This window comes from Oncorhynchus tshawytscha, linkage group LG06 (assembly GCF_018296145.1).
Source record: "Oncorhynchus tshawytscha isolate Ot180627B linkage group LG06, Otsh_v2.0, whole genome shotgun sequence".
Lineage (NCBI taxonomy): Eukaryota > Metazoa > Chordata > Actinopteri > Salmoniformes > Salmonidae > Oncorhynchus > Oncorhynchus tshawytscha.
This window is the reverse complement of record NC_056434.1, coordinates 11,654,938-11,667,959: the sequence shown is the minus strand read 5'-3', so window position 1 is coordinate 11,667,959 and position 13,022 is coordinate 11,654,938. Positions and strand designations below refer to the sequence as shown.

Here is a 13,022-nt window from a genome sequence, read left to right as displayed (position 1 = left end):
GTGTCCCAAATGGCACCCTATTCCTCACATAGTGCACTACTTTTGACCAGGGCCCCTTGTCAGTAGTGAACTATATAGGGAATAGGGTGCCATTTGGGAGACATCTAGTGTGGACCAAGAGGCATCACATGGGAAGTATGTGAGTGCAAACGTGGTTGGTGGCACCTTAATTGGGGAGGACGGGGTAACGAGCGGAGTGGTATCAAATATGTCAAACACATGGTTTGACGCCGTTCCAGCCATTATGAGCCGTCCTCCCCTGGCTGTTTGATCATATCACTTCAGGCCCCACACACTACAACACTGGTCAATTGCCTTCTTCATACACCTTATCTACTACACTATATTAAAGCATTTAACACAAAACCAACTCAAACTACTGTACATAGTTACATATCAACTGCTGTTATCTGAACCCGGCACAGCTGGGGTTAGGCCGCAGTCTTAGATTATGCCTTACTTGCTACTTAATGGTTGTGTGTAGCCTGTGCTAATGTTTAACCAGTAATACTTTGCCTGGAATGTGTCGTGGCCTAACCAATTATACCATCTCTTGTTTGTGGCATTGGGGCTTGTACCAATAGTCTATAGTGGCTTCCTCTCCTTGTCACCTCCCCTTCATGTGAAAGAAAACCACTAGTTAAAACGCCTCTGTTGCCTGCCTGAACCCATCCAGTCCTCTTTTAGATTACCACAGATGAAATAAAGACAAAGGTAATCACAAATATACTGAAAAAAAATATAAACGCGACATGTAAAGTGTTGATCCCATGTTTCATGAGCTGAAATAAAAGATCTCAGTCATTTTTCATACACAAAAAGCTTATCTCGCTCCAATTTTGTGCACAAATGTGTTTACATCCCTGTTAGTGAGCATTTCTCCTTTGCCAAGATACACCTGACAGGTGTGGCATATCAAGAAGCTGATTAAACGGCATGATCATTACACAGGTGCACCTTGTGCTGGGGACTTTAAAAGGCCACTCTAAAATGTGCAGTTTTGTCACACAATACACACAGATCTCTCAAGTTTTGAGGGAGCGTGTAATTGGCTTGTGGACTGCAGGAATTTCTACTAGAGCAGTTGCCAGATAATTTAATGTTAATTCCTCTACCATAAGCAACCTACAACTTAATTTTAAAGAATTTGGCAGTACGCCCAAATCACAGACCATGTGTAACCACGCCAGCCCAGGACCTCCATATCCGGCTTCTTCACCTGCAAGATCATCTGAGACCAGCCACCTGGACAGCTGATGAAACTGAGGAGTATTTCCATCTGTAATAAAGCCCTTTTGTGGAGAAAAACTCATTCAGATTGGCTGGGCCTGGCTCCACAGTGGGTGGACCTATGCCCTCCCAGCCCACGCATGGCTGCTCCCCTGCCATCATATGAAATCCATATATTAGGGCCTAATTAATTAATTAAAAGTTGACGCATTTCCTTATACGAACTATAACTCAGTAAAATCCTTGAAACTGAGGCGTTTGTATTTTTGTTCAGTATGTTAGTGGGGGTGAAGGTATGCATCCTTGATTCCTTTCCTTAGGTGAGTCTCGTATTCTACTTCTTTCCTCCTCAAGATCAATCTGTCCACCTGGACTATCCTTCTGCTCTCTGATTGGTCTATGTCCATCACTCTCACCGGTCCCTTCTTTGATTGGTCATTAATAACAAAGCATTGTCCCTGCCAACTCCTGCTGAAGTTCCTATCATAAAGGGGACCTTACATGGTTTCACTGATGTATCTTATTGGACATTAGGATTCCATTGAACTGTCTGATTGGCTCTTCAGCCTTACCACTTAGCCTATAGCAGACATCAGTCACAACACAGGCAGAGATTCCCTTGGAGAACACATCATAATATGAGTAAGAGTGTCCCTTTAAGCCTGTGAGCCAACCATTTGGTACAGTACATTTGTATGATGGTCTGAATGGAGCCTATAGACACTACTGTTGTTAATTCTCCAACATTTGTTCTGTGAATATTTATTTTCTCTACCAGTTACATAAAACAGACTAAGTTCAGAGCATAGCTCGGGAGGGGGGGCATGAAGTTGTGTAGAGGGCTCTCTTCTCCTCTTGCAGGGTTTAGTAGTAGTCTTCATAGTTCTTGGGGTTGAGGCAATAGAGAATGGCCCCTCCGAAGGAGAAGATGGTGGCCCCCCAGGCCAGGCCATAGCCCCAGTTAAACTCGTGGTTTATCCTCAAGCTGACTGTCTCAATGAACTTAATGGTGTAGAGGACCAGACTGCAAACCTGAAGCACCACTGTTACAGAGTAAGGGAGTGAAGCAGAGAGAAGAAACGGAGCACATGAAATGACAAGATAAGAGAAAAATGAAGATTCTCTAGTTATAACAAACTGTGTGTGTGTGCTGTGTACAGTATGCATGTACTGTGTCTGTCTGTCTGAAGATGTGTGTGCATGTATTCATGCCATACTGTACCTGCAGCGGACAGCAAGACAGCGACAGGCCTGTAGCAGCGGCTCCTGGAGCCGACACACACTGACACCAGGGCAACCAGGAAGGAGAACAGGATGAGGGCAGCACCACCCAGCAACAGGGCCAACGTGGCAATCTGCCAGTCTGAGAGGGAGAGAGACAGGAGGGGAGGGGAGGGGGGCACAGAGAGAGAGCGTAGAAAACCCTGCTCAGTTATGTATTATGGATCTGTACTGAACACACTGTAGCACCTCTATTTGAAAGAGAGAAATTGGTAAAAATAAGTCTGAACGCACTCAAGCACCTCCCTATTTTATTGGCTAGAGAGAGAGCAAAAGAGCGAGAGAGCGAGTCTGTAACATTGCAATGCGAAGTCTTACTGACATGCCCAAGTACACAGCCACAGTGAAAAATGACACAGACATCGACATGAAAGTCTGACATTCCATCAACACCATCTGGTAACAGAAGGCTTCTTATTCCTCATGGGAAGAGTATTCTGAGGATCTGACAGAGGTTTGCCAGGAAAATCTTTTCATGGGGGTTATTAGCCTAGTGATCCATGTCAACAGTGTGGCGTATGGTCCAAGAATGTTAAACCTGCACTAAAATCACATTTGTACCCAACATAGCAAAAAAATGGATGAAAATGAAACAAACTGTCTCTCTCCCTCTCTCTCACTGCTAGGCCTCTTAATGAATCCCAGTGCAGAAATAGACTGTTATTCTCTGGGTGACTGGATAATGTGTGTCTCTCTCTGTCCCAGTGCAGAAGTAGACTGTTATTCTCTGGGTGACTGGATAATGTGTGTCCCTCCTGCCTGCTCGAAAAGTCACTACTACTCGCAAAGTCAGCAGCAGTTTCAAGAAGTACTCCAAATCACTCATCTAAAGTAGAGACTAGAATAGCACTCTGTCCTTGCTGGAATGCTAACAAGGATAGGAGAGGGGGGCGAGAGACACACAAGGGGCTGGGAGACAGAGGGGAGAAACTACTGGATTTCTATATTCAACCACCTTGTGTATGGGAATGAGCTTCAAGTTCCTTAACATCCACATGACCATCAAACTAACATATTCCAAACACACCAAGTTGTGAAGAGGGCACAGCAAAACATATTCCCCCTCAGGAGACTGAAAAGATTTGGCATGGGTCCCCAGATTCTCAAAATGTTCTATAGCTGCACCATCAAGAGCTTCCTGACTTTTTGCATCACCATCTCGTATGGCAACTGCTCAGCCTCCGACCACAAGGCACTACAGAGGGTAGTGCGTACGGCCCAGTACATCACTGGGGCCAAGCTTCCTGCCATCCAGGACCTCTATACCAGGCGGTGTCAGAGGAAGACCCTAAACATTGTCAAAGACTCCAGCCACCCTAGTCATAGATTCTCTGCTGCCGCACGGCAAGCAGTACCGGAGCCAAGTCTAGGTCCAAGAGGCTTCTAAACAGCTTCTACCACCAAGCCATAAGACTCCTGAACATCTAATCAAATGGCTACCCAGACCCTTCCCCAATCTGGACCTTAACCATTAGTGAGGCAACTTCACCATAGAATGTTTACAAGCTTAGTCTTAGAGGTGGCAGGCAGCCTATTGGATAAGAGTATTGGGTCAGTAACTGAAACGTTGCAGGTTCAAGTCCCTGAGCTGACTAGGTAAAAAAAAAAAAAATCTGTTGATGTGCCCTTGAGCAAGGCACTTTACTCTAATTGCTGCTGTAAGTCTCTCTGTGTCTAGCTGCTAGACACTCTTAATTAACTGGGAGGTGTACTGTCTTCCATTCATGTCCACTGAGGGATATAGATGTTTTATTGTTAGGAGCAACAGTCTAGACTTGTTCAAGAGCTTATGTGTCGGGGGGCTAGGGTCAGTTTGTTATATCTGGAGTACTTCTTCTGTCCTATTCGGTGTCCTGTGTGAAGCTAAGTGTGCGTTCTCTAATTCTCTCCTTCTCTCTCTCGGAGGACCTGAGCCCTAGGACCATGCACCAGGATTACCTGACATGATGACTCCTTGCTGTCCTCAGTCCACCTGGCCGTGCTGCTGCTCCAGTTTCAACTGTTCTGCCTTCTTATTATTCGAACATGCTGATCATTTATGAACATTTGAACATCTTGGCCATGTTCTGTTATAATCTCCACCCGGCACAGCCAGAAGAGGACTGGCCACCCCACATAGCCTGGTTCCTCTCTAGGTTTCTTCCTAGGTTTTGGCCTTTCTAGGGAGTTTTTCCTAGCCACCGTGCTTCTACACCTGCATTGCTTGCTGTTTGGGGTTTTAGGCTGGATTTCTGTACAGCACTTTGAGATATCAGCTGATGTACGAAGGGCTATATAAATAAATTTGATTTGATTTGATTCTGCTAATTGACTACATGTAAATGTGGTCTATTATAGCTAGCTGCTAGACACTCTTAATTAACTGGGAGGTGTACTGTCTTCCATTCATGACCACTGGGGGATATAGATGTTTTATTGTTAGGAGCAACAGTCTAGACTTGTTCTATCAACAATCTGTGGGCTGTGTGGGGGTATGGTATATGTAAACAGACAAGGGATGTTATGAGATTGATTAACTTAAAAAAGGCATAATGGCAAAGTAAATACCATCAGAGAAAATAGATTGTTTTTCAATTAGAAGAGGTGCGCGTGCACGTGGATGCATGTGTGTTAGAAATAGCTTGAATAGTTGGACATAACAATTAAAAACGGCCAATAGAAGATGTATAATATTCATTACAATCACAGCTAAATGGCTTAATCGTAATGGCAAACCCTTTTCCTCTATGGCAAGGCAGACGGGAATGATCAAAGTGACAGTGTGTAAGCTACTTAAACTACAGTTCCCACTCTCGTCGGAGGGAAACATCATTCTACAGGTCGAGCTGCTCAAACATAAACAAACATTCCCTTCATGGACCAAATATTGCTTCTACAAAAAAATGGTCCGGTCATCACAGGAAGCCTCTCATTTCCAGCGACCTCATTGGCTGCCTCTCAGACCGTGGGAGCTTCACACAACTCCGGTTTGTCGCTAGACTGAACAACAATATAAAAACGCAAACATGGAATAATTTCAAAGATCAAGTTACAGTTCATATGAAGAAATTAGCCAATTGAAATAAAATCCATTAGGCCCTAATCTATGGATGTCACATGACTGGGAATACAGATATGCATCTGTTGGTCACAGACACCTTTAAAAAAAGGTAGGGGTGTGGATCAGAAAACCAGTCAGTATCTGGTGGGACCACCATTTGCTTCATGCAGCGCAACACATCTCCTTCACATAAGAGTTGATCAGGCTGTTGATTGTGGCCAGTGGAATGTTGTCCCACCCCTCTTCAATGGCTGTGCGAAGTTGCTGGATATTGTCAGGACAACGCTGTTGTCAATCCAGAGCATCCCATACATGCTCAATGGGTGTCATGTCTGGTGAGTATACAGTCCATGGAAGAACTGGGACATTTTCAGCTTCCAGGAATTGTGTACAGATCCCTGCAACTATGGGGCTATGCATTATCATGCTGAAACATGAGGTGATGGCGCCGGATGAAAGGCACGTCAATGAGCCTCAGGATCTCGTCACGATATCTCTGTGCATTCAAATTGCCATCAATAAAATGCAATTGTGTTCATTGTCCGTAGCTTATGCCTGCCCATACCAAACCCCACCATGGGGCACTCGGTTCACAACGTTGACATCAGCAAACCGTTCGCCCAAGCGACGCCATACAAGCCATCTGCCCGGTACAGTTGAAACTGGAATTCATCCATGAAGAGCACACTTCTCCAGTGTGCGAGTGGCCATCGAAGGTGAGAATTTGCCCACTGAAGTCAGTTACAACGACGAACTGCAGCCAGATCAAGACACTGGTGAGGACGACGAGCACACAGATGAGTTTCCCTGAGATGGTTTCTGACAGTCTGTGCAAAAGTTTCATCAGCTGTCCGGTTGGCTGGTCTCAGACGATCCCGCAGGTGAAGAAGCCGGATGTGGAGGTCCTGAGCTGGAGTGGTTACACGTGGTCTGCGGTTGTGAGGCCGGTTGGATGTACAGCCAAATTCTCTAAAAACGTCATTGGAAGCGACTTATGGTAGAGAAATTAACATTCAATTATCTGGCAACAGCTCTGGTAGACATTCCTTTAGTCGGCATGCCAATTGCATGCTCCCTCAAAACTTGACACATCTCTGGCATTGGGTTGTGTGACAAGACAGCACATTTTAGAGTGCTCTTTTATTATCCCCAGCACAAGGTGCATCTGTGTATTGATCATGCTGTTTAATCAGCTTCTTGATGTGCCACACCTGTCAGGTAGATGGATTATCTTGGCAAAGGAGAAATGCTCATTAACAGGGATGAGAGAAATAAGCTTTTTGTACATATGAAAGGCTGGGATCTTTTATTTCAGCTCATGAAACAAGCACTTTACATGTTGTGTTCACTATAATTAGAAATAGTGTCTACCAGTAATCTTGGTCATTTTCTGCCTATCAGAACACAACTCCCTAGTCAAAAATATCCTATAGGATTTGTGATTTTTTCCCAATAGAATCCTGTAGGATTTTGTGTCACCTCTATCAGATTGCTATTGGATGACTTTAAAAAATATACATATGTAACCTTTATTTAACTAGGCAAGTCAGTTAAGAACAAATTCTTATTTACAAGGATGGCCTACCACGGCCAAACCCAGACAACGCTGGGCCAATTGTGTGCCTTCCTATGGGACTCCCAATCACGGCCGGATGTGATGCTGCCTGGATTCAAACCAGGTACCGCAGGTCTTGCACTGAGATGCAGTGTCTTAGACCACTGCGCCACTCGGGAGCAATTGGACCCTTTAGGATTCTCGCAATCCTATATGATTGTGTGTCACTTGTATCAGAATCCTATTCGACTACTTTTTCAAAAGTAATCAGATTGGATCCTTTTTGCTAAATTTTGTAGGATTTTGTAACCCCCAAACAAAATCCTATTAGAATGTTTTTTTCTCTTTATTTAACACAATAAATTATATTTTGTTGTCATAAGTAAATATTTTGGGTAGAACTATATATGGACATATTATACAGTATGAAAAGGATTCATTATTTAATATATATATATATATATATATTATCATATTATATCATATTTGTATACATATATTTGTATAATATCATATTTGTATACGTTTTATTACACTTGGACTGTGTACTAGAACATATGGGTTGAAAAGTGTTATTTTTCTCAGATATAAATAAACAAGTCCAGGTAAAAGCCAAAGGTCATAACTTTCTAGGGGGGAAACACTACTACATTAATACAATATTGCCCTCTTGCTAGATTGATGACTAAAACCACAGTGAAACAGTGCAAAACGGCTGTCAGCGCAACTCTAGTTATGTTGAAGCCATTTGTATGTTATTTTCGAGTCACTGTATTTTTATAGTAAATGAAAAATGTTTATCTTGTTTGTTATTGCTAAATATATGTGCCTTTATAATAGGAAAGTCAACCCCGTTTTCATGATTTCTGGTAGATCTAAATAAATCAATCACATCACGTTGTTGGACTCATTCAGCAGTTGTTACCTATTTAAATACTATAGGAAATGAATGTTGAAAGTTCCATTTAAATTCCTAAAACATAAGTTGAAAATAATGCTGTTGCCGCTTCCCGTTACAATAACTTTTGATAAATAGCCTAATGTCAAAACACCGTTTTGTCGTGTCCAAATCAATCAATAAACAGTTTTGAAAACCTAAACATAAATTGTAGTCTACTACCTACGCATACATGTGCCACAATAGTAATCACATTACTTGTATTATTACTTTTTTGGAGCATCTTATAAACTGCATATGTACCATGTTGTTTTGACAAGTGCCAATTAAATCACTCATATTGATTAGAGGAGAAATCGAATTACATGCGCTGCTGAAACTAACAATTCAAAAACACATGGAACCTGGAAACACCTGTTGGAGACAAGCAACTACACTTTGGAGTGATGCATTTTGATTTGGGGATGTGGCCTAAACGGAAAGAGAACGCAACCGCACCACTTATTTGACAAGCACTCATTTTGATATCACATTGAAATGAACAGAACGGTTGCACGCCCTGTTCAAACTAACCTTACTAAAAAAATGTTTTTTCAAACATACAGAATCTGGGACTATTTACTGTATATCACTGGTTACAGGACACCTTTTATAAGACAGCTACATTGTGGATTGTTGCATTGTTTCAAGCATGTCGCCAACGCCTAAAGCTAAATGCAACACGATTTTGTTAACTCATCATATCGAAATCAATAGAGTGAGGGCAGACTGTTGGTGTGTTTACATTGTTTAAACTAAGACTATTCAAAGGACACACTGAATCCGATAATTTCTATACCACTGGTTAGAAGAGATTCCCACTCCAGGAATCCCTTCCAACTTTACAGGATTCCCCGAACACCTTATAACCGTCGCAGGTGAAGGAACGGGGGCAGTTACACACGAAGAAAACAATGGGGGGAGGAGGGACAAAGAAAGGAGAAATCTAGAACGAAGAAAGGATAAAAGTACAGAAGAGGACATTGAGAGACAAAGGACGGCTTAAAAGAGGAAGAACTTCCTTGAGTGATTCCTGTACCCGCGAGCCAAAACCAAGTTTAGTCACAAAATATAATTTAATGATTATCGAAAAGATTTTTGGGGGTTTTGTAAGTGAAGTACTCTGAACCGGGCTTGGATTTTGTTTCCCCTTTCTTGAACCGGACAAGTGCCATTCTGTAAACAAACCTCTTCAACACACCACCGCAATATGGGAGTGATTCAATCATATCAAATTTTGGAACCAGTCATATTGGGCTCCTCTGGGATTCTATTTTATAGTATCCGATAGGGTTTTTCTATTGGATTCTCGTATTGGAATCCTATCAGATTTTGGAACCTGTCCTATAGGATAAAATCATATAGGGTTGGTTCCAAAATGTATCATATTAGGAATGGTTCTAAAATCTGATAGTCAAAAACTTCTATTGGATTCCAATAGAAAAATCCTAAGGCTGAAATTGCAGGAACCACTGCAGTGGTTATCAGTCTCAATCAGTTATGTAACAGCAGGATACAGAAACTCATTGTAGAAGCTCAGAGATTTAGAACAGACACACATACTGCGTGAGAAAAATACAGCCAGGAGTCTCGGTGCTAGAAGGACAGGAAGCGCTAACTTTTAACATAGGACTGCGTCCCAAATTACACCCTATTCCTTATGTAGTGGGCTACTTCTGAGCTCTGGTCAAAAACAGTAGAGGGAATAGGGTGCTATTTGGGATGCAGATTAGGTTCTGTATGATGATCGATGGAAATGGAGATTAGCGAGATCCAATCTGATCATTAATTACATCTCCCTATGTGCATTTCAGGAGCTGTCATCTCTATTTTTTTTCTAATCTGGATTTTTTTATGCATCCCTTCAGGGCCACTCTCGGCCTGAGACAATAAGGGGGATTAACTGTGTCAGATCAGAACCTGGAGACTATGGAGAGTTTCTTCACCTCTGAATGGACTGAGATCAGCGCTAATAGTGATGAGTAGTGTCTGCTAAGTGCACTCACACACTCACTCCACATTCGTTTCTCCTCTCTCACTGGTTTGGCATCAGCGCAAAATTTCTCACACTCCTGAGACTGTCTACACTTGTGTGTGTGTGTGAGAGAGAGATAGAGAATGTGTGATTGAGTGTAATATCCAAATGTTACCCATTTACATGTCTTCTGCATTAAAAAGGGATACCCCAGAGGTTTTGTATATTCTCAGACAGTAGTTTTGAAAGTAGTGCTCACGAGCCAAAATGTCTCCCCTGAAAATTGTGCACAATTGTGTACTACGTCATCCATTTTATATGATATGTTAGGAATTTGTAAGTGCTTAAGTTCCTGCACTGCATCTTTAATGGTATGCACATCGATGCATGCACGTCAACCCTGCAGAACTCCTTACTGAGTGTACCAACCTGCTTGTAGGCCCTGAATACACATCTATACACAACAACCCTGCAGAACTCCTTACTGAGTGTACCAACCTGCTTGTAGGCCCTGAATACACATCTATACACAACAACCCTGCAGAACTCCTTACTGAGTGTACCAACCTGCTTGTAGGCCCTGAATACACATCTATACACAACAACCCTGCAGAACTCCTTACTGAGTGTACCAACCTGCTTGTAGGCCCTGAATACACATCTATACACAACAACCCTGCAGAACGTGTTATTAAGTGTACCAACCTGCTTGTAGGCCCTGAATACACATCAACCCTGCAGAACTCCTTACTGAGTGTACCAACCTGCTTGTAGGCCCTGAATACACATCTATACACAACAACCCTGCAGAACGTGTTATTAAGTGTACCAACCTGCTTGTAGGCCCTGAATACACATCTATACACAACAACCCTGCAGAACGTGTTATTAAGTGTACCAACCTGCTTGTAGGCCCTGAATACACATCTATACACAACAACCCTGCAGAACGTGTTATTAAGTGTACCACCCAGGTAAATACAATACAAACACAATTTGTTTAATACCCTGGGCATGACACTGAGGAAACTTAGATATTGGGGAGAGAGACTGACTGATTACTGTGAGTCAAACTGATCCCTAAGTCTAGTGCAAGGCCAAACTGAGGAAATGGGCAGTTTGCTGTGTGCAGTTACTGTGGTATGCTGGCTGCTAGTGACACAGAGACTCCATGTCTTTATAAGGAATCAAGCTGCACTTTGTCTCAGAGTGACAGGAGAGAAGAGGGGTGCCAAAATGACCCCTCAGTTAGGATACTCATCGCATAAACAAAAACAGTGTATTCAGACAAACAAAAACACTTATTCATTGACTGCACAGCACACTATCTGCAGCCAACAAACTAGATAAAAAGACGCATTGAACACCTGGTGGAGTAATCGAAATACAGCTCGTTTCCACAAAAACTTCCATGCTGGATGAAAAATAAGTCCCCTTTTCAATGGGGAAAACAGCATTTCTAGAATGTGCCACTTGTTTCCCTGGTTACTAATCTCTCAGCATTTGGATCTCTGGGGAGTTCGCTTCTCAAAATTGCCCTTGCTCCTTGGCCAGCAGAGGAACCCCAACAAAGGCTCATTTTGTCGGCAACAAAAGCCCAATAAACCCCAGCTGGACAAAATTCCCACATCATTTAGTGGTGGGTTGGGCGAATAGAAAAGAGGGCAAGTAAAGGATATTTTATATGCCCATAATTAATTATAATAAGTCCTTTAAGTTTGAAAAAAACTATTTAAAACTTTGAAAAGCCAACTTTAGAGCATCCATCATACATTTGATAGCAGAGACTGGATGGGAAAAATTATGCTCTTGCCTTTACCTTTCAGCTGCAACAAATTATTACTGAGCAGAGAAAAAATTAAGTGATTGTACTGACACACCAGTAGACTCAGCCGCAGGCGTCCCTTTCATCTCTGAATTCATATGTTCCTCAATGGATGCATAGCATATCATCATGGGCATTGAAACAAACAAAAAAATAATCCCTCAAAATGTCCCCAAAATAGAACCCTATCAATTTGTACCTCAACATAAACACTGTATAGATGCATATGTGCATTCTGAACAGTAAAAATAGTAATAGGTCTATTGACATTAGTGAACAGGAGGCAGGTCTCTCTCACCAGTCTCGAGCGTTGTGTTGCACTGCCATGTGTCCGAGTTGACAGGCTTCCAGCAGGACTCCCACAGAGACAGGTAGTACTGGTTATACGCCGTTACCCACGCGGGGCTCAACACCGCCCCGATATCCAGGCAGAGCGCAAGGAAGACGCACACCAAGCCCACCAACTTCAGCGGTGTCAACGCCGACACGCGCACCTCCTCCGTTCCACTCACGGATGAAGCCATGGGATGGTAAACAAAAGTAGCTTTCTCCGAGGACCGTGGGCTGGCGGTTGGGTCTCAAACCAAGAATTTCGTAATTCTCCCCTGCTGAGAGTGGAGGGTGGGCAGCGCGTCAGGGACGCTGCTGCAGCTACCGTATCACTACTGCTGAAGCGAGTCGTCCGAGCGCACTGAACATTGCTGAAATATCACAGAGAGGCACCTGCAGGGTCCTAGTGCCTAGGTGTCTCTCTGATTTCCGGCAGTCTCTTTCCAGAGGTTGGCCAATTACCCCCTCTCTCACAGAGGGAAACAGGGGATATGAAATCGCATTTTTATAATTGAACCTAACCGATTATTTTTTCCACAAAGAAGTATCCAGTAATTAGCTATTATTGATTTTTAGGGGGGCTGCCCCACTCCCACACACATTTGATTATTACTTTGAAAGGCAATTTATTCCAAAGTTGCACATTTGATTTCACCCACAATTATTCAATCAACATAGGGGTTTTCTGACAAGTGCAATTATTTCATATGATTCATCGTTCATTTCACTCCCATCATGTTTCGACCCATAGGTGATGTGTTGAGTGTCAATTTCAAATTACAGTCAAATGTGATCATGGACTGGAGTTTGATTAGACACTGTGAATTTAATATGTTGTGACAAGTAAAT

General features: G+C 42.7%; 1 protein-coding gene across 1 annotated transcript; it reads right to left on the bottom strand.

Moving 5' to 3' along the window:
• Positions 1–1,266: 1,266 nt before the first annotated feature.
• Positions 1,267–12,540, bottom strand: tmem47 (transmembrane protein 47). The gene is made up of 3 exons (XM_024422907.2): positions 12,142–12,540; positions 2,453–2,593; positions 1,267–2,273 (listed from the first exon to the last, which is right to left on the bottom strand). Exons 1-3 carry the CDS (start codon positions 12,365–12,367, stop codon positions 2,095–2,097), a joined length of 546 nt encoding a protein of 181 aa, XP_024278675.1. The 5' UTR covers positions 12,368–12,540; the 3' UTR covers positions 1,267–2,094.
• Positions 12,541–13,022: the final 482 nt, after the last annotated feature.